This window comes from Hirundo rustica, chromosome W (assembly GCF_015227805.2).
Source record: "Hirundo rustica isolate bHirRus1 chromosome W, bHirRus1.pri.v3, whole genome shotgun sequence".
Classification (NCBI taxonomy): domain Eukaryota; kingdom Metazoa; phylum Chordata; class Aves; order Passeriformes; family Hirundinidae; genus Hirundo; species Hirundo rustica.
Window position 1 is genome coordinate 8,241,462 of NC_053487.1, and position 22,644 is coordinate 8,264,105.

At 43.5% G+C, this 22,644-nt stretch overlaps 1 protein-coding gene across 1 annotated transcript in view; it reads left to right on the forward strand.

Moving 5' to 3' along the window:
• Nucleotides 1–22,644, forward strand: part of LOC120764838 (transcription factor RFX3-like) — a 278,652-nt gene that overhangs the window by 36,538 nt on the left and 219,470 nt on the right. The window contains exon 2 of the mRNA XM_040088916.2: nucleotides 8,931–9,055. Within this exon, the coding sequence (XP_039944850.1) occupies nucleotides 8,936–9,055 (120 nt within the window). The 5' untranslated portion in view covers nucleotides 8,931–8,935. The remainder of the gene's footprint in view (nucleotides 1–8,930; nucleotides 9,056–22,644) is intronic.

Consider the following 22,644-nt stretch of genomic DNA (forward strand, 5'->3'; position numbering starts at 1 on the left):
GGGCAACTGTTTAAATGTACTTTTCTCAGCCCCAGAATCTACTAAAAAATCCATTTTTGTTCCTTTGGGTCCTATTTTCAATGTTATCAAGGGCTCCCTCGATGTTATGGACTCCAAAAGATAGAGCCCCTGATGTCCCTAGTCCTCCCGAAACATCTTTTCATCCCTTATCCTCTTTGGACAATCCCTTTTCATATGTCCCTTCTTCTTACAATAAAAACATTCCAATCCCTCCATTCGATTCCTTGAGGTCCCTTTCTGCGGACGTGTTGCCCCCTTCGGAGGTGCTTTCCTTAAGGGTTTCTCCGAAGCTTGTGGGCGTTCCTGTTTCTGGGCTTCCCTTACAGCAGCCACTAACACCTTAGCCTGTATCTTCTGTTTTTCTTCATCCCTTCTCATATAGATTTTCTGGGCTTCCCGCAGCAATTCCTGCAATCCCTTCTCCTGCCATCCCTCGATCTTTTCCAGCTTTTTCCTGATGTCCTCCCACGATTTTGCTACAAACTGGGTTTTCAACAGTACCTCCCCCACGGGAGAATCAGGGTCTGTCCCTGAATATATCTGGAGGCTTTTTCTCAATATTTCTAACCATTCTGTGGGAGTCTCATCTTTCCCTTGACATTCCCCAAAAACCTTACTTAGATTTTGTCCCCGGGGCACGGCCTCTCTGATTCCCTGTATGATAATGTTCCTCATATCAATCATACTTCTCCTACCCTCCTCAGTCTGAGCATTCCATCGGGGATCTTGGCTTGGCCATTTCTGATCTCCAGGAGTGCTCTGAGGGTTTCTCCGTTCCCATTCCCTTATCTCCACTTGTCTGATCATTTCTCTTTCTTCCGTATTGAACAAGGACTGGAGAATGGCTGTGAGATCTTCATATGAATAGATGCTAGTTCCCAAAAACTCGTCTAGCCTTTCGGAGACCCCTAAAGGGTCATCCATAAGTTTCCCCATCTCCTTCTTGAAGGCTCTTACATCGCTGGTATTAATCGGGACGTTTACGTACTCGATAATTCCCGGAGCAGTGGGTATTTCCCTTAAGGGGAGAAGATTGGCTTTTTCACCCTCCCCTTCACTCTCCACCTCATTCATTCTCTTTAGCTGTCTTCTGGTCCTCCTAGCGGGAGGCGAGTGTTTTGCTTCTGCCCAACTCTGCTGTGTATTTCCAGGGGAACTAAAGAAAGCCGCCAAATCTAAATCAGGCAGCAAGTTATCCCGTGTTGGTGCAGGGGTGTGTGTACTCTGTGTCCTCCCTCCCAGTGGCTGAGGGACCTGCACAGGTTCTAGCGGGGGAGGGAGCCCAACCGGTGGGAACGGGGCCCCTGACTGTGACTCTAACGGAGGGGCAGATGGAAGAGACGGAGGCACAGGAACTCCTCGTCCCAAAGGAGGTCCCAATCTCCCAGGGTTTTGTGGATTATTTTGCTCTGGGAGGGGGCGAGGGCACGATGTATGGTGGAGGTAAATTGTCTAAGGGTTCCTATTTATCCCCTGAGACAGCGTTAGGGTTTTCTATCTTCACAGGTAGCAATCTTGCATCTATTTTTCCCCAGACCCCAGCATATTCCTGTTCCTCCGCATTTCCCTTCTCTCTGACATAAAGCACTAGTGCCTTACATATCCATCCCTCAAATGTTCCAAACACGGGCCAAGTTATGTGATCCTGTATTTCCATCCCTCCCCACACTTCTATGCAATAGTGTATCATCTGTTTCTTGGATTTTCTTTCCCTTATGGGACATTCTTCCCAATGTTCTAACATCCATCCCAGCGGGCTCTCAACTGGGATATCGGGGATTCCTTTACCGGTTCCCCGTTTGGTCTTTCTTAAATTCCTTTTACTAGCTTTGCTTTTTGTTTGTCCCATGGCGTGGGTTTACCAGATACTTACCCTTTGTGGGTGATCGCTCCCCCCCCGGGTTTTTTTCTGGTGTGTGTGAGCTCTCCCTTCTCCTTACTTCCTCCCCGGACCGTTCCTGGTCCAAGGCTGAAAGGTTTACCAGTCCCCGGAACTCTTGTAAGGATGTAACTTTCCCTTTCAGCCTTCCTGTGACCGATCCCCCCTTTCCGAAAACTCCCCGAGTTTTCAGGGCTTAACGTGTGAGGTGCGTTCTACCCCCGAAACTTTCGCTTCCCCCGCAACCGACCACGTCCCTCGCGGAACAATGGAACTGCGATTTTGGGGTCCCACTCGCTTCGTGATAAAATCACGTCTCACTCACACGCTCGGTCACTCCCACTCAACCACGCAATACTTACGATCCTTTTCCTGCGTGGATTCTTCGTGCACATAGATTTTTATGAGTTGATCTCTTCGCCGCGGCTCCGGAGGTTCTGCTTCCAAAGAAAAACCTCCCCGAGTTCCCCGAGAGCTCTGACCTCGTCTATCTCCCTTTTAAGTGTGGCTTTTGCGGTTTCTGTTCGTCGTGTGGTTGATCGGTTCCACCCGGCTACCCCAGCTCCGCCAGGCCGCTGAATTCAGCAGGGCGCCTCCTGGTCAGAGACGGGGGTCCCACGGGGGTCCCGGTATCACTCCAATCACGTCAGGGTCACCAGAATTGTTATAAATAAATCGACCAAATTCGATGTATCAAAAAATTTAGAATTTTATTGTGAGACAAAATATCAGTCTCAGAAAGCCACAATTAAAAGGACAGCATCGAGCCCGGGATCGCCGCTGGGTGAACACGGATATCAGCTTCTGCCAGCCTGGTATCCCCCCAAGTTCACAATTTTGGGTCTCCAGCCACCCTTTTTTATACACTAGATCGCGGAGTGAAGTCCGAGATTCTGACGTTATCCTCTCCGAGGCGTCTTCATTAATTATGCAAGTCCCGGTATCGGGAGTCTGAATGGACCGGTAGGGTGGAACAATGCAGCTGATGGCCGAGCCCGGGTGTGTCGTGGATATGTTAATTTCGACGGAGACGAGTAGAGATATCCATCTGAAGTGATTATCTTGGTCTCCGGACTTGTATCTCTGTTTTCCGTTGTCCTTTGTCTCTTTTCAGGGATTCCCGGCAGCGATAGTTTCAAGGCCCCCTCTCTGGTAATTCCAATCATACTTTCCTCGTGTCCCTCCTGTGCTTCCCAAGCTGAGGAAATTTTCCCATTTTGGTTTCTACATTTTACCTTTACTTATGTTAGTTTGAGCACATCTTTAACACTCATATTTATACAGTTAACATTTACCTTTTATAATTTGATAACACAAATTAACTTTAGCACATATATCACAAGTTGTAATAAAAATGAGAGGGAGAGAGGAAGGTAAAACCCAAGAAAAAGAAGTGATGCACAATACAAATGCTCACCACCCACTGACCGAGCAGCAATTGGCCCCTTCTGGCTAACTCCTCCCAGTTTATTCACTGAGCATGATGTTCTATGGTACAGACTATCCCTTTGGGCAGTTCAGGTCAGCTGTCTGGAGTATGCTCCTCCCAGCTTCTTGCGCAGCTCCTCCCTGGCAGAGCAATGAGACACTGAAAAGCCCTTGACTCAGGGTAAGCACTGCTCAGCAACAACCAAAACATCCGTGTCTTATCAGCATTATTCTCATACTGAGTCCAAAACACAGCACTGTACCAGCTACTGAGAAGAAAATTAATTCTATCCCAGCTGAAACTAGGACAGTATGCATGCTGCAAGGAACAGGTGCCAGCTGCTGGTGAGACCCATGTGTATGTGAGTGAAATTTGGTGCCCAGCTACTGGAGTCAGACTGGGGAGTGTAGGCACCCTGGGGCCTGTGGTGTCAGCTACAGGAGTGAGTGATGGTTCTACCATCAGTAGTTGGACAGGCCATAGCTCTCTGAACTATCATCTTATGGTTTGGGTTGGAAGGGACCTTTAAAGATCCAACCCCACTGTCATGAACAGGGAATCCCTTTATGGTCAGGTTGTTCCTAATGCCCCCCAAGATGAGGTTTGTCTTCTTGGTTGCCAGGGCTCACTGCTGACTCATGTTGAGCTTCCTGTCAGCCAGCACCCCCAGATCCCTTTCTGCAAGGCTGCTCTCCAGCCACTACTCTCCCAATCTATAATTGTGCCTGGCATTACTCTGTCACAGGTGCAGAATCTGGCATTTGGACTTGTTAATTTTCATGCCATGGATGATTGCTCCAGTCTATCCAGATCCCTCTGCAAGGCCTTTCGTCCCTCAAGTGATTCAACAGCTCCCACCAGTTTCGTATCATCAGCAAATTGTTGTCATGGACAAGGGAACCTTTCACTAGATCATCTAAATCACTTTCCCATCTAAATCAGTTGAAAACCATTGCCCCTTTTCCTGTCACTTCAGGCCCTGATAAGAAGTCTCTCTCCATGTTTCTTAGAAGCCCTGTTTAAGTATTAAAAGGCCACTATAAGATCTCCCTGGAGTCTTCTCTTTTCCTGGCTGAACAACCCCAGCAACAGATATGAAACTGGGAGGAGCCATTGATAGACCAGATGTCTCTTGTGTCATTCAGAGAGATCTTTACACTCTAAGGAAGTGGCTGAGAAGGATCTCGTGATATTCAACAGATGAGCATGCAAAGTCCTGCATCTGGGGAGGATTTACCCTGAGCACCAGTACAGGCTGCAGGATGACTAGCTAGAAAGTAGCTTTGGAGTGAAGAAAATGTGAGTCCTGATGGAGAAGAAGCTGAACATGAGCCAGCAGTGCCCCCTAATGCCAAAAGAAGCCAACAGTATCCCTAGCTGCATTAGGAAGAGCATTGCTAGGATTTGAGGTAGATCCTTCCTCTCTGCTCAGTGCTAGTGAGGCCACATGTTCAGTTCTGGGCTCCCCAGTACAGGAAAGGGCAAGGGCAGCAAAGGACTACAAAGATGATTAAGGTACTGGAGCATATGTCATATGTGGAGAGGCTGAGAGATCTGAGACTATTCAGATTGGAAAGAGAAGGCTCAGGGAAGACCTTATCACTGTGCATAAATACCTGATGGGAGGGAGTGAAGATGAAGGAGCAAGACTCTTCTTAGTGGTGCTCATTGACCGGACAGGAGGCAATGGGCACAAATGGAAAAAAGCCGAAAATTCCATCTGAATACTCAAATACACTTTTTTACTGTGAGGTTAGTCAAGAACTATAGCAGGTTTTACCAAGATGTTGTGGAGTGTCTATCCTGGGAGGTATTAAGAACCCAACTGGACATGGCAACTTGTTCTAGGTGACCCTGTTTTGAGCAGGGGCGTTGGACTAGATGATCTCAAAAGGTTCCTTCCAACCTAAACAATTCTGTATTTCTGTGCAAAACTGAATATTACTCGAATTCCTGTTATGTATAAGTGTGGTCATTTGACCCTGGTGGATGCCAGGTACTGACCAAAGCCACTCTATCACTCCCTTCTTCAACTAGATAGGGGACAGAAAATTTAATGAAAGGCTCATGAGTTAAGGACCGGGAGAGATCACTTGTTGATTACCATCACAGGCAAAACAGACTCGACTTGGGGAAATTAATTGAATTTATTAACAAACAAAATCAGAGCAGGATAATAAGAAGCAAAACAAATCTTAAAAACACCTTCCCCCCGCCCCTCCCTCCTTCCTGGGCTCTACCTTCTCCCTCCCCAGCAGTACAGGGAGACAGAGAATGGGGGTTACAGTCAGTTCATCACACATTGTTCCTGCTGCTGCTCAGGGAGAGGAATCGGAGTCCTTCCCCTGCTCCAGCGTGGGGTCCTTCCCATGGGAGACAGTCCTCCATGAACTTCTCCAACATGAGTCCTTCCCACAGGCTAGAGTTCTTCAGGTACTGCCCCAGTGTGGATCCCTTTCCATGGGGTGCAGTCCTTCAGGCACAGCCTGCTCCACTGTGGGTCCCCCACTGGGCCACAAGTCCTACCAGCAAACCTGGTCCAGCATGGGCTCCTCTCTCAGTGGGTCTGTAGGGCCCTGCCAGGACCCTGCTCCAGCATGGGCTTCCCATAGGGCAACAGTGTCCTCTCAGGCATCCACCTGCTCCAATGTGGGGCTCTTCCATGGGCTGCAGGGGCACAGCTGCTTCACCATGGTCTTCACCACAGGCTGCAGAGGAATCTTAGCTCCTGCGCCTGGAGCACCTCCCTCTCCTTCTTCACTGTCCTTGGTGCCTGCAGAGTTGCTTCTCTCACATGTTCTCACTCCACTCTTTTCTGACTGCAATTACTTCTATGCAATGCCTTTTTTTTCCCTACTTAAATATATTATAACAAATGCATTATTACCATCATGGATTGTCTCAGCCTTGGCCAGTGGTGGGTTCGTCTTGGAGCCATCTGGCTTTGGCTCTGTCAGACATGGAGGAAACTTCCAGCAGCTTCTCTCAGAAGCTACCCCTGTAGCCCCTCCCCAACTCACAAAACCTGGCCACACAAACCCAACAGAGTAAGTCAGCCTCAGTCTTTATGATAATCTAAATAGGTTTTCTTTGTAAGGTATTTTCCTTCACTGTTGGACCATTTCTGTGCTGTATCCAAATTTTGAATATTCCTCTTAAAAATGTCAGCGCCACAACCTCATGTAGGGGTAAAATCCCTGTTTATAACTTCAGTGATTACATTAACAGTATCTGCTAAGAAACCTTACCTGAGTCACTTTTTCACCTTTAAAATGCTTTTCAGGGTCTTCTTTTCAGGTTGAAGCCCCTCATTCTATCACCTGCCAGAGCTTTAACTCAGCATTTGAATATGAAAAATTTATAGTGCAACTCAGTAAACCAGAGGAAGGACAGCTTTGAATAATGTGTAGTCATTTACAAGCTGATGGCAGGACTTTGACTTATGTCTGATTTTAATGAGTTGTTCCTGAAGTCACATAAATAAGTGAGAAAAGTTTCTGTTGATTTGCATTATTAAAAAAGATATCTTGAGGGCATGTAAGGTAAGACAAAACTTTTAATATTTTACTGCATAAGGATTTGAACTGTTTCAGGGAAGAAAATAAAAAGAGAAATTTTTCTGGTATTGCATATTTTACCCATTGTGTTCTTGCAGTATACTTTATTCAGTATATGTTAGTTCTTTCTGAAAGCTGATGATATTGAAGGTACTAGAATTTACTTGTACTGTGTTTACTACATAAATTACTCTTTTTGTTCTTTAGAATTGTGATGACTTAGTTGGAAATATTTCCATCATTCAGTTTTATTGCATTGATGATTGCAAGTCTTTTTGTGAAGACATGCTTAATTAAGAAGTAAACATTTATATGTGCAGCTTCTAGAATTAATTATTTTTGTGCATATAGGTAGCTTAAAGTGTGTTATCTTAATATGGTAAAAGGTTTTGGGTCTTCTCTCAAAATTTAATAATAGTTGCAGCTAATGTATACAGGTGTAGTTAGAGAAGAATCAGGCCTGTGAACAGATGTTTTTCTAAAAGTTCTTTACTTTAAAGCAGTGTCTTGGTTTGGAATACAGGTATCTGCTAGGGAGGGGCGGGGACTCTCTAGGAATGGGGAATTCCAATCCCCTCCCCCCAAGTTATTAAAATTTAGAAAATTAAAGGTGCTTTTTTCAGGCAGAGGTATGGGGAAAGGAATAACAGTTCTTTACTAGTAAATATAACAAGGCAAACAAACAACAACAACTACAGCAATAATAATAAACAGAACCAGGAACCTTGAGGGGCTTTGTTTTACAAAGCCCGGGGCAGTCATCTCTTGGGACTCCGAGAGCACCAAGCTGGAACAGTGGAAAACTCCTGGGCCAGTGGCTGGAGCGGCAGGATGTCCCCAGCAGGCAGGGGGGATGTTCCAGCAGGCAGTGAGGTGCGGGGCTACAGCATAGCAAAAAGAGCAGTGCTGAAGAAGCCGCGACTCCTGGGCAGGGCTGGCGCAACTCCAGCAGGCAGGCGAAGGAGCTCAGAATTCCTGGGCACACGAGCAGATGACAGTAGGTCTCCCAGGATCGGACTCTTGACAGTGGACTTCTCCCGCAGCCAAGAGCAGCCTGGCTATCCTCTCCGATGCCCAGAGCAAAACAGGACAGCCAACTCCCCAGCCCTGTCATTTTCCCTCTCCCAAAACTCGGGTGATCTACCCCCTCCCTGGCCATGTCTTTTGTGTTGGTCAAGCACTCTCTAAGCACAATACTTAGTCTCTTAGCAACTTATGGGGAAAAATTCTTTAAGACAAAAAGGAACAAACCTAACCCCCAACAAGCAGTAAATAGGTTTGTGTGCACATTGCTTCTGACTATGCTATTACAAAGTAGACTGTAAACTGTTAGAAAAAAATCTTGAAATCCAAAGCTTATTCTCTTCTCGATGTGCTTCAAGCTCTAAGCAGACCTTAGATTAGACAAAGTAATATAATATATGTAATAGACTATGAACACGAAGAAAAGTTCCAATAGGAATTTATTACATTACAGCAGGCAAAGCAAAGGCAAATACAGCGCTGGACGGCAGGGGAGTCTCGCTCCACCAACTGCCGTGCCTTGGCAGGTTTTTCAGTCTTGCTTTTATCTTGCTTCTTTCTTCTGATGATGTATGTGTGACGTGTTGCTAGGAGGGTCTCTTTCTGTCCCTCGGTGGTTGCAGAGATGAAGGCTGTAGTTGTAAGCTGGAATTCCTGAAACTTAAAGCTGATTAAGCAAGTAGAGAGAGAAAACAGAAATGGGCGAAGGTATGTTTGCCTATAAGCTTAGATAGTAACATAGTAACTTCCTGTTATCTTGAGTTATTTGATCTCCAGTGAACAAAAAATAGTTAATGTTTATCACAATATATAATATGAATTTTCTAATATTTTAGGCCAAAGCAACATTTTAAAAAATGAAAAATATATCTCTGTACTCATGTAATAGTATGTGAAACAATCTTTAGCTAATCCCCAGATCTGATTTTAGGTGAATATGCTTCTTTTAAGATCTGAATAAGTGACAAAAAGCAAAGAAGTTTGTGCTGAACTATTAATTTTACATTTTAATTTTATTCAGAGACCATGATGCAGACATCAGAGACTGGGTCGGACACAGGTTCGACTGTGACTTTACAAGCATCTGTGGCTGGCCAGGCAGCTGGGCCCACACAGGTAGTACAGCAGGTACCGGTTCAGCAACAGGTAGGTGTCTATTAATTTTGGGAAAACAAAAAACCCTGGCAAGACAGAATGATGCATTTCAATACATGTAGTGAAGAACTGATTTTGTACAAGGCTGCAAAACCAATTCCTTTTTACTGTTTTATTCAATTTTTTTGATGGAACTAAAATATCTACATAAGCAGATGTGATATGTGACCTAAAGTTAATTTGTGTTAGATATTGAAATATGTAATATAAAGTTAATTCGCGTTCGGTCAGAATTAAGCTCTGTAAAACCTAAAGTGTATTTGGGGTTAAAAAAAAACAACTGAACTGTAAGAGGGGGACACGAGAGTTGAAAGACAAGGAGGGCCCCTGCCGGGAAAAGCCTCAGGATAACCAATAACTCAAAGAATGGGAAAGATAATGAGATAGACTGTGTCTCCCCCGGAGATGGACCTGCTAACGACCCAGTGATTAAGAGAAGACAGATAACTTATCTGTTCCAGCCCAGTTTAACATTTCCAAAAACCATCTCCGACCCAGCAATCATGACATTGTTTTACTTCGAGAACCTATTCAACCGACCAGAGACCTGAACATGAATACCTAATGAGGCGACCAAGAAGCAAGAGCACTACGGTCGCCCTCCACTCTCAGCGAAAGACTGTAGAAAAACCAGCGGCTTGAGACACACTTTGTGAACAGGATAGATACGGAGCGATAGAGTCCGTTTCTGTGTTCACCCAGTGCCGAAACCCGGGGTTCGACGCTGTTCCTTTTAATTGTAGCTGTTAGAGACTGAATTGAAGTCTCGAAATAAAATTCTATATTTTGATTTACGAAATTGGGCCTGTTCATTTATTACAGCAGACATACAGTTTTCAGAGTTTATTTCTTGAACTAGAATATTTGTCAAACACCAGAAATATATATGCATGATTCTAAATGTAGATTACTATGATGAGATGTTAATTTTGAGGAACTAAGGATTTTTAGGAAAGTTGCTGAATTAGCTGAAGTAGATAGGTAAGCTTTGTTCTCAGTTAACAGAAGCCGGATCTTAGATAAGCTACCCCGGATTTAGTAACTCGTTGCTTGTCAACTTTACGTTTATGTATCTGTGCCTGTAACGAAAAACAAGATGCAGTAAATAAGATATTACATAACTGCAGACTTCCTGCTTAAAGAACCCATTCAACGCAGGAAACTATAAGTTTTACCAAGGATTCTTCGTCACGAATGCATTGAAAAGGTAGAAAGTTCAGGATGAGGAAGACTCATCTTACTTCCTCATTTTGGGTGACCCCTCTTCAGAATAGACCCCCGACTCATTTTAAGAAACAAACTATGCATGCTTAATAGCCTTTTTGCCAATTAGCATAAGAAGCGAGAAATGGGAGGTGACAGGGGTATGAATATGCATTTGTATTTCGGGTATTCAACAGTTTTGTAAATAAAAGGCTTTGTAATTATCTGTGAATTTCACAGTGCGAATTAGGGAAATATCCCGCCGTGCTGCCTGGTCATAATAAACATACACTTTCTAACTTTAAACTGTTAGAGAGTTCTTGTCCATCACAGTTGGGTATTGATACTAGATCAATACCCATATTTCTTTACTAAGTCATTTTGGCGAGCCAGCCAGGAGACTGCTCTCTCTGGCCATGGGGCCAGCAGGGTCCAGGACCCCTCTGGGTGCCCACCCGGAATTTTCTGGGAAGAGGGCTCCTGCAGTCCTGCTGACTACCCGGGGAAAGACCAGAACCTGATGGAACTACGGACAAAAAGTATGTTTATATTTGAAAAGAGGTACCTTGGTATAGGCGGTTGGTAAGACACTGAGAGACGTCTCGTGCACAACATACGCCTCTTGGGTTTGTTTGTAAAAGTTGTGACAGCTCTGCGGAGCTTAGTATCAGTAGTTTAGTAGTCCGTGTCCCATAGTGGGGACAGCAGCAACCTGTCTTTGTTGTGTCATCTTGCAGTTTAAAGGTGCCTTGGTAGTCCGTGTCCCGTGAAGGGGCAGCGGCAGCAGTAAAATAACCAGTGTTGTTGTGTATTAGGAGCAGTGGTGGCTCCGGTTACAGTTTGTAGTTTAAAGGTACCTCGACAATCCAAAATCCGAGTGGCTAGCCCGTTCTAGGACGCAAAGGGTCCCGTCGTGGGTCCCAGAAAATCCCGATTGCAGCTCCGTGCACCGGGTGTGTGTGGTGTGAACGGATCCGTGTTTTGTGGTCTCGTGGTTTTGTGTGTTTGTGTGTTCAGGCTGTGGAAAAATTATTGGTGCACCGTATGTATCGTAGTCTGTAGAAGTTTGTGTAAGCGTTTTGATTTGTGTGATTTTAGAGTGTGTTAGTAACCTGTGTAAATGTTTTTAAGAGTTTTGCAAGCTTAAAGTTGTAAAAGCCTTTTGAATTCCCCGCCTGATCAGCGGAGGGATCCCTCTGTTTACAAGAGCAGAAGAATTTAAAGTGTTTGTATTGTAACCAGATTGTGTGCTGAAGGGGAATTAGACTGTATGTAAGCTTGAACAGCGTGTGCTTTTGGCAACAAGATTTTGCTGACGTTTTGTTAGGTGAAAAAAGCATTTGTGTAAGTTTAAATTGTTTATTTTTTGAGCTAAAAGGAGCGAGCAGTGCAAGGAGGTTTGAAACCTGAGCCAGCCCCAGCAATCGTGGGGGGGTGATTTGTTTCCCTGGTAACCGCAGGGGAATCCAGGCTCTGAAGCCTCGGGCCGCGTCTCTAAACTCCCTGTAAAACCCTAAGAAGTTCTTTCGGCGAGTGAGTGTTTTAGTTAAAGGAAAAAAAAAAATTTTTGCTTGTTTGTGAGGCTTGCAGTTGCTAGAGTGTTTGATAATATTTTAAAGTCCTGGTGGTGTAGTCCCTAACCACAGAGGAGTGGAGAGGCAGCGTGGGATCAGGGTTACCCCCCCACCTGCTTCTCACGGAGGGATTTGTGTGTGGTGTCCCGGCCGAAATCCGTAGGATTTTTCGGCGAGACCTTGTTGAAACTTCTAGTGGAGTGTGTCTGGGGTCGTGAGGGACCCCTGGCTATTTAACCTAAAACGGTTGGTGTTTGGAGTTGGGTCTCTCTAAGAAAAGGCTTTGATTGTGTGCAGAAAGCAGAGAGCCCAGAACTTATGCCCAGAGCTAGCAGAAATAGCCGATAAATTTTTGGTGCTGAGATACCCAATTAAAGTAGTCTACTTTGTGTTCTGTAACATCTTAGACCAAAAAGAATTCTAAACATGAAGGCAAATGAGAGCAAAGAGATTCCCAGAGGAAGCCCTTTAGAGTGTATCTTAACACACTGGAAAGAACTGGTAGGCTGTGGTGGTACCGAAACTAAGAGGGAGCTTGCTAAGCTTTGTACACAATGGTGGCCATTACATAAACTTGATGAAGGTGTGAAGTGGCCAATAAACAGTACACTAGACTATGAGACATTATTACAATTGATGCTTTTCCTTCGGTGTGAACAAAAGTGGCAAGAAGTAGCTTATGCTGATATGTTTTTCACTCTCAGGAATCATCCCGAGTGGCAAAAAGATTGCAGAATAAGGTTACCATTTGATCCTTTAGTATTAGCCCTTGAAAAAGATAATAAAGCTACTAAATGGAAGCTCAAATGGTGTTGTAGTACCTACTCGATAAATCAGAGGTACACACATCCTGACAAAGTATACCAAGCAGAGGCTTTGGAACAAGAGACAGAAGACATACTTAAGCTACCCCCTAGGAGGCAGGAAAGGAGGAGGGTGGTGGGGGACACAAATTCAGAACCATCATTGACTCCAACCTTCCCCACTTCATCTTTAGCTTCATCTTCCTTTGGGAGGACAGCAATTGAGGTAGGGGTTTCTCCACCCACTCCTAAACCCCAAGAACCACCCAAATTTTATCCACCACTGCCTAGCAGTGACAGTGAGTGGGATGAACCTGAACCCCTCCCACCAGGTCCTAAGATTCCCTCACAAGGACTTATGGCATCAAGGACCCGAAAACAAACCAGAGAGGTCATACAAACACCTCTAAGACAAGCAATAACCTCTAATGAGGAAACAAAACTGATTAAGGTTCCCTTTTCCTCAATTGATTTAGAAATTTAGGATAGGATTGCTAAGGGCTATCAAAGTGATCCAATAAGGGTTGCTAAGAAAATGAAGTTTATGATTAAGCAGCATTCACCTGATTGGGCAGATCTGCAACTGCTACTTGATGCCTTAACAGAAACTGAGAAGCAATTAGTTTTGAAAGTAGCTGGGGATCTGGCTGAAGATGATTGTAGAACAACACAAGAAGATGTTAAAAATGTATTTCCCCTTCAAGACCCAGGTTAAGATCCTAATGATGATGAAGGGTTAGGACGGTTAAAGAGATACCAAGAACTGATAGTAAAAAGGCTAGAAAGAGCAATCCCAAAACCATAAACTGGTCAGCCTTATATGCTATCAAACAGGGCCCCTCTCAAACACCTTCTGAATTTCTAGATCACCTGCGAGACGCAATGCGCCGACACAGCATCCTGGATCCTGGATCTGATGAAGGAACACAGCAATTATTAAATTTATTTTTAGGACAATCCACAGGAGATATGAGGCGGAAACTCCAGGAGATCCGGGGTCCAAACAGCCAGAATTTAGAAACTTTATTAGATGAGGCCTGGAGAGTTTTTAGTAACCAGGAAAAAAGGTATAAACAAGAGATGAAGAAACTAGTAGCAGTAGTAAAAGAAAGAGAAAAAAGAAAACAGGGGCAAGGTCCACCAAAACAAGGACCACCCCGACTAAGAAAAGATCAATGTGCATTTTGTAAGAAATTTGGTCACTGGAAAAAACAGTGCCCATAATTAAGAAAGAGTAATGAACATAGAAAAGGTGATCAGAAAAAGGAAAAGGTAGTTGCTCATGTAAAAGAGGACTGAGGGGGACCAGAGGGCCCTACCCTAGGGGACCCTCTAGTTATAGTTAAACTGGAGAACAAAGAAAAAAAAGTGAAATTTTTGATAGACACAGGAGCAACATTTTCAGTGTTAAATAAGGCCCTAATACCTGTAACCAATGACTCTGTTATGGTAAAAGGGGCAACTGGCCAATCTGAAAGAGCTTATTTTTGCAAACCATTGAAGTATAAATTAGGAAAACAGTAAGGCATCCATCGATTTTTATACATGCCTAATGCTCCATCTGCACTTTTGGGCAGAGATTTGCTAGAGCAGCTAGAAGCAAGAATAATATTCAAAAATGGGGAAATTAGTTTGGAGGTAAAGGATTAACAATATGTAGAACTGTTAAGCTTAATGCTAATAACCAAAGAAATTGAAGTGGCAAGTAAAAAGGAAAATTTTAAGAAAATAATGGATCAAGTACTTCCAGGAGTGTGGGCCTCCAATATACCAGAAAGAGCAAAGAATGCACTACCAGTGCAAATCAGGCTTAAAGAAGGAGGACAGCCAGTAAGGGTTAAACAATACCCCCTAAAAAAAAGATATAAAAGGGGTTAGCCCAATTATTGAGAACTTTCTGCAGCTAGGACTACTGAGAGAGTGTCAATCTGATTTTAATACTCCTATTCTGCCAGTAAAGAAACCTCATGGGTCATACAGATGAGTACAAGATTTAAGGGCTATTAACAAGGTAACTGAAGACTTGTATCCAGTGGTTGCCAATCCCTACACCTTGTTAACCCGTTTAACACCTGAACTAACTTGGTTTACTGTTCTAGATCTAAAGGATGCTTTCTTTTGCCTCCCTCTCCATGAAGCCAGCCAGAAAATTTTTGCATTCGAGTGGGAAAGCCCTAAAACTGGAAGAAAAACTCAGCTCACATGGTGTGTGTTACCGCAGGGGTACAAGAACTCCCCCACTATATTTGGGGAGCAGATTGCAAAGGATTTAGAGTCCTGGGAACCTCCACCAGGAGAAGGACAGTTACTCCAGTATGTGGATGATCTCTTAATAGCCACCCAGACCCAGGAGACATGCATGGACTGGACGGTAAGCCTCCTAAACTTTCTAGGCCTGCAAGGGTATCGAGTATCCCAGAAGAAAGCCCAAATGGTGAGGCAAACAGTCATTTACCTGGGTTACCAAGTGAGTGCAGGACAAAGGACTTTGGGGCAGGATCGCAAGGAAGCAATATGCCAGACCCCAAAACCTCAGATAGTGAAAGAACTAAGGACCTTTTTAGGCATGACAGGGTGGTGCTGACTGTGGATTTATAACTATGGGTTGCTTGTTAAACCTCTGTATGCCTTGATCACGGAAGGGAGCAGAGATCTTCAGTGGACAAAAGATGCAACCCGAGCCTTTGACCAACTAAAGAAAGCCCTTATGTCAGCTCCAGCCCTAGGACTTCCAAACATGAGTAAACCATTTTTCCTGTTTTCTCATGAGAAGCAGGAGATTGCCTTAAGAATATTAGCACAGAACTTAGGCCCGTACCGGAGGGCAGTGGCCTATCTTTCCAAGCAAGTAGACACAGCAGCTAAAGGATGGCCAGGGTGCCTCAGAGCAGTTGCAGCAGTAGCAATAAACATCCAAGAGGCACGCAAATTCACCCTAGGCCAAAAGATGACTCTGCTAGTATCTCACACAATGTCTGCAGTCCTTAAGGCAAAAAGAGGACATTAGCTCTCCCCACAGAGATTTCTGAAGTACCAAGCCATACTGGTAGAACAAGATGATGTTGAAATTGTGGTAACTAACATTGTGAACCCAGCTTCCTTCCTCAGTGTGAGTATAGGAGAACCAGTAATCCATGATTGCCTAGAGACCATTGAAGCCACCTACTCGAGCCGCCCAGATCTGAAAGATACCCCGCTTGAGGATGCTGAGACCTGGTTTACTGATAGAAGCAGCTATGTCGTCAGTGGAAGAAGGCATGCTGGGTATGCAGTTACCACAAGCAAAGAAGTAATAGAGTCTAGACCATTACCAACTAATACATCTGCACAGAAGGCTGTAGTAATTGCCTTAATCCAAGCCCTAGAGCTAGCAAAAGGAAAAAAGATCAACATCTGCATGGACTCAAGGTATGCATTTGGAGTAGTTCATGCTCACAGAGCCATCTAGAAAGAAGGACTGCTGAATTCACAAGGCAAGAGTATTTAACATGCACAAGAGATACTGAGGCTATTAAATGCCATACAGCTACCTGAGAAAGTAGCCATAATGCACATCAAGGCACACCAAAAAGTGAGCTCTGAATTAGAAGAAGGGAATATGCCAGCGGACAGAGAAGCAAAAGAAGCAGCAAAAAGTGAGGTACCTAATAAGGCTGTTGAGGCAGCATTGATTCCAAATGGAAAAGTTTCTATTGAAGGTAAGCCAGTGTACAATAAGAAAGATAAGAAACTTATCAAGGTAGAAAAGGCAAGTTATAACCAGGAAGGATGGGCTGTAACAGAAGAAGGGAAACTTGTAGTACCCTCCTATTTGTTATAGTCATTAGTACAGAAAGAACGTGAGAAAACACACTAGGGAATAGATGCCCTGTATAACCATTTAAAAGAAAAAATCGTGGCCAGGAAATTGCAGGGCACAGTGATACAAGGAACTCGTCAGTGTAGTATTTGCCTCCGAACTAACCCTAAAAATACCCCAAAGCCTAAAGTGGGACAAATTAGGAAAAGTTGTGGACCTGGGCAACAATGGCAAATTGATTTTACAGAACTGCCCAGGAAGGGAGGGTATTGTTACCTATTAGTATTAACTGACACCTTTTCAAGATGGCCAGAAGCCTTTCCTGCCAAGACAGCTAAGGCCCGAGAGGTGACCAAAGCGCTGTTGCAAGAAATAATACCACAATTTGGAGTTCCAGCCACCATATCCTCAGATAGGGGACCACACTTTATTTCAAAAATTGTGCAGCAAATAAGTCACCACCTGAGAACAGACTAGGAATTGCACACCCCATACCACCCTCAATCTAGTAGCCAGGTAGAAAAGATGAACCATTTGATTAAACAACAAATTGTGAGATTAGGGCAAGAAGCAAATTTGCCCTGGCCTCAGGCTCTCCCATTAGCCTTGTTGCGAATTCGGACAAAACCAAAGGCAAAAGAGAAACTAAGCCCTTTTGAAATATTGTATGGAAGGCCATATGCAGTTCAAGGGGGAACAGCATCCATTCAAGTAGGGGAAGAAACCCTACATGGATATATGGTGGCCCTAAATAAACAACTTAGAGAAATTGAGAAATATGTGGCTGGAACTCAAAACAGAGAACTAGATAGGCCAGTACATGATGTACAACCTGGGGATTATGTCTATGTTAAGTCTTTTGCAGAAAAACCTTAGAACCACAGTGGGAAGGACCATTCCAGGTGCTCCTCACTACCTTCACTGCAATCAAGATCAAAGAACAGAAGGCCTGGATCCATCACTCCCGAGTGAAGAAAGCCCCAGAGGAAATTTAGAAAGCCACACCAGGTGATAACAAACTGAAGCTGAAGCTCACTCAGAACAACGAATAAATGGACTAAGAGTTATTTTGGACATTATGTAGAAAGTTGTAACTATTGTAGTAATTACCTTAACCATAACAGGAGTCAACACAATACCACGAAGCTATAATGTGACTAGGATATACCAGTGCCAAAGAAGAGCTTATAATCCTTACTCTCGTAAGGCTTTAAACAAGATACTAAAAGTCACAAATGCAAGCTTGTGGGAGGGAAGAAATGTTTGGGGATGTAAGTATGCATTCATACAGGATGGGTTCCACGAGGCTTACCATCCACCCATGAAACTCATCAAAGTTAGTTCTAAATGCTGTAATAAATGCTTGAGTAAATGTCTAAAGTTTAGACTCAAAATAGAAGGGTGTGCGATAAGGGGGTATGACATTAGCTTTAACATCACTCAGGTATGTACTGAGTGCCATAAGAACCAGACCAAGATCACTCCACCAGTGCCAAAAAAGGCTGTGATCACCAAGATGCCAGCTATTCCAGAAGTAGAGGAACAAATAACTCCTGTAGTTACCAAAATTAGGCCATATGCCATTAAAAAGACAGGAGTTCAGAAGCTGATAGTTAACCCAAAGTGGTCTTTAAAATGAGTAGAAATGGGAGTACAAGTAAATGCTTCACATGTTCAGCCAGAATGTGCCCCATTTCTCAGGAACTCCTTTATGGACTAGACTACTTAGCTTCAAAAAGTATGCCTCCCAATTTTAGGAACAAGAAGGATCTCACTAGATTGCTGGGAACAGGACTAGGAGTGCTGAACACAATAGATTCAGAAGTGTTACTGAATAAATTAGCCACAATAGGGAGCGATTTAGTCAAACTACAACAACCTTTGCAATCCTCTCTACTAGCACTAGGTAACAATCACTGGAAATTGACCAAGATATTACCAGAATGGGAAGACACAGAGGAGCGAGATCATGAAGTAATAATTAACGCACTAGGCACAGCTAGTGAAAACATCTCATTAGCCCTAGGGTGTACTCAGACACAACTGTGGATGCAATCAGTGGCTGCCGCAGTTACCAGAGAAGGTAGAGAAGGAATATTCCCTGCTAAAATGCTCAAAATTGTCTGGGATAATGCCTCTGATATTGAGAGGGAACTTCAGTCCTGGTGGGCGTTGGTCAATTTCACCTATTACCCTGTGACTAGTGTAGTGACAGCCTTTGTTTTAACCATACACAATGCCTCAGTGGACTTAATACACCCAATAGTCCCCTTAAGATTAAACCACGAGAGAACTGTATTGTACCCTTCTGAACACAGAATGTGGGCATGAGAAATTAAAGGAAAGTGGCAAACTATTAATCTAGAGCCCTGTACTGTGAGGAGACAACTAGGATACATATGTGAAGGGACATTAGAGGGTGACAAAGACACTTGTTTAGACACAGACCAAAGTATTTGTCACTTTGAAACACATCCAGGCAAACAGACAACTTCACTTGTGTATATAGGACAAGGTTGTGTCTGTCTTAGGACAGCATGCCCCATCATAAAGATAGACAACCAAATTGTGAATGAGACTCAATTCAATTTGTGTGTTTGCAATTTTGTTAGAATTAAGGGATGTGATTTTTCCTATCAGGTACCCGTAATATCACATCAATATATAAAGGCCAACCTAGCCACTGTGCAGAAGATACTGTCTGTGCCCATAGGAATGAATTTGACTTTAGTTGCTCAATTGTTGAAACATCATGAATTGAGAGAAATCTTAAAAGAAATTAAAGATAAAAGGAAAAAGACATTAATTACTATACACCATGACACAGAGACCATCAAAGGGGTTTTTAAAAGGCTTGAGGAACATTTGTCTCATCATTAGTGAGATGTGCTTTTTAGGTGATCACCAACAGCAACCGGAATATTGAATACCTTTATCCACCCTATAGTTGTGTTGCTTATTTTGGTCAGCATAAGTTTAGTGTTATCCATTGTAATACTTGTTTGGAATTGGAGGATGCTACGACGAGTAGCAGCTTTAACATCACTGTCAAAAGCGTATGGCTTAGTCTTGAGAGACACTAGCTGTACAGCTTAGGTAGATGAAAAAACTCTGTATACTGAGTAAAAGAATTTACTCATTTCAAAGAAGAAGTGGGGAATGAGATGTTAATTTTGAGGAACTAAGGATTTTTAGGAAAGTTAAGATAATAAGTTGCTGAACTAGCTGAAGTAGATAGGTAATCTTTGTTCTCAGTTAACAGAAGCCGGATCTTAGATAAGCTACCCCAGATTTAGTAACTCGTTGCTTGTCAACTTTATGTTTATGTATCTGTGCCTGTAACGAAAAACAAGATGCGGTAAATAAGATATTACATAACTGCAGACTTCCTGCTTAAAGAACCCATTCAACGCAGGAAACTATAAGTTTTACCAAGGATTCTTCGTCACGAATGCATTGAAAAGGTAGAAAGTTCAGGATGAGGAAGACTCATCTTACTTCCTCATTTTGGGTGACCCCTCCCCAGAATAGACCCCCGACTCATTTTAAGAAACAAACTATGCATGCTTAATAGCCTTTTTGCCAATTAGCATAAGAAGCGAGAAATGGGAGGTGACAGGGGTATGAATATGCATTTGTATTTCGGGTATTCAACAGTTTTGTAAATAAAAGGCTTTGTAATTATCTGTGAATTTCACAGTGCGAATTAGGGAAATATCCCGCCGTGCTGCCTGGCCATAATAAACATACACTTTCTAACTTTAAACTGTTAGAGAGTTTTTGTCCATCACAGTTGGGTATTGATACTAGATCAATACCCATATTTCTTTAATAAGTCAATGAAATGTGTGCAATATCTCATAAAAATTACATTTATTTAAGTTACTGAATATTCACATTTATTCCTTTGAAAGGAATATGGATTTTTAAAATAAATTCAATATAGATGTAAAATACAAAAGCAATGCAATTTTGTACTTCTAAGCTGATGCAGAAAGACATGAAGTAAAAATGTAAGTAATGCATAATTTGGATTTGTTGGGGAATTAAAGGGGCTTCTGAAGCAGCCAGCTCAGCACACACTTCTGTGACATGATTAATCATCTATGCAGCCCCACCAACACAAGGGTGTGCTGCATGGGGAGATGGAGAAGGGAAGCAGGAGTCAGAAAACAGGAACTGAATGTGAAAAGCCATGACTTTTGTCCAAGACTCCTTTAGTATGTGTAATTTAGCTTTTTTTTTTTTCTTTTTTTTTAATTCTTTGTTCCAGTTGGAAGGGATCTACAATGACTGTCTACTTCAGCTACCTGACCACTTCAGGGCTGACCAAAAGCATAATATTAAGGGCATTGTCCAAATACTTCTCAAACACTGACAGGCTTGGGCCACCAACCATGTTTCTAGGAAGCTTGTTCCAGTGTTTGACCACCTGCTCAGTAAAGAAATGTTTTCTAATATCTAGTCTGAACCTTTTCTGATGCAGCTTTGAACTATTCCTACTCATCCTGTCACAGGATACCAAGGAGAAGAGATCATGATCTCTCTCTCCACTTTCCCTCCATTCAGCTGTCACTGTTTTAGGTTCTTTGAGTGAAATCTGATGTTCTTTTTTCATATAAGTTGGCTTTACAGTTTCAAAATCAACAATCTTAAAACTGAGAATAGCTTGTTAAATTATGTATGTTTCTGTGCTAGTGAATCACTGTTGTCTAAACTAAAATTTCTAGCATTGTGTTTAGTTTTAAAATTTAAGGTGATTTTTTTTCTGCATGTGTTGAGGGCTAATGCTGGCTGGATGCCAGGCACCCACGAAAGCCTCTTATTCACTCCTCTCTGCAGCTGGACAGAAGAGATAAAATTTAACAAAGGGTTCATGGGCTGAGATATGGACAGGGAGAGATCACTCATCAAATACCGCCATGGGCAAAACAGGCTCAACTTAGAGATACAAAGTGAATTTATTACTAACAAAATCAGGGCGGGATAATGAGAAGTAAAATTAATCCTTAAAAACACATTCCCCCCAGCAAAGAGATGGGGAATGGAGGTTATGGTCAGTTCATCACCCATGGCTTCTCCTGTTGCTCAGGGAGAGGAGTCATTCCCCTGCTCTACCATGGGGTCCATCCCACAGGAGACAGTTCTCTGTGAACTTCTCTGATGTGAGTTCATCTCACAAGCAACAGCTCCCTGCGAACTGCTGCAACATGAGTCCATCCCACAGGCAACAGTATTCCTCAAACTGCTGCAGAGTGAGTTGTAGCAACGTGAGAGCAACGCCTGGGTCCTAGAAAGCAACGGCATCTCTGAGTCCCAAGCACACTGCTACAATATATCCGACGACTAAGCGAAGGGATGGGCTTCTCATTTGAAGATTTGAAAGCTGTTTATTCAGGAACACAGGCAGGAATAGTGAAGGGGTCCAGGGACTAGGAATAGGGGTTCAGGCATGCAACAGCCTCAAATAAAATCCAGGGATGAGAGCGAGGAGGGGCCAAGGGCATGGGGTTATAAATGAGACAACTAGGGCAGGTCTTGAGGTCAGGGTCCAATAAGAATAGGAAAAAGTAGTGCAAAGGAGTAAATATGAACTGGGGGGAAAATTAACTGAGGCAAAATTAACCCAATGGGGTTCAAGGGAAGGAAGAACATTCTAGGATGAGTGCATATATGGTAACAGGGCTGAACAGGGTGACATAAACTTAACAAACCAATAGAACAATGAAACCCAAGAAATATTAATGTGGCTGCAAAGGCCCATGGGAGGAAAGTTTTTCTCACCCTAATCTAAAAGGATATCTTTCCCTATTTGCCTCCATCCCTCCAGGGTTGAGGCATAGCTACCTTGGGGATAAGGTCCTGGGCCTCCACAGTGGGTCACTCTTCCATGGGGTGCAGTTCTTCAAGGATGGGCTGCTCCAGCCTGGGAGCAGGGCCCCTCCCTCCACAGGTCTCCCACAGGATCACAGTCTCCTCCCAAGTGGCATGGGGCTCTTCCATGGGTTGTGGGTGGATCTGTGCATCACTGTGGTCCTCCATGGGCTGCAGGGGGACAGCCTGCTTCACCGTGGTCTTCACTATAGGCTGCAGAGGAATCTCAGCTCTGGTGCCTCAAGCACCTCCCCCTCCTTCTTTACTGTCCTTGGTATCTGTATAGTTGTTCTTCTCACATGTTCTCACTCCACTCTTCTCTAGCTG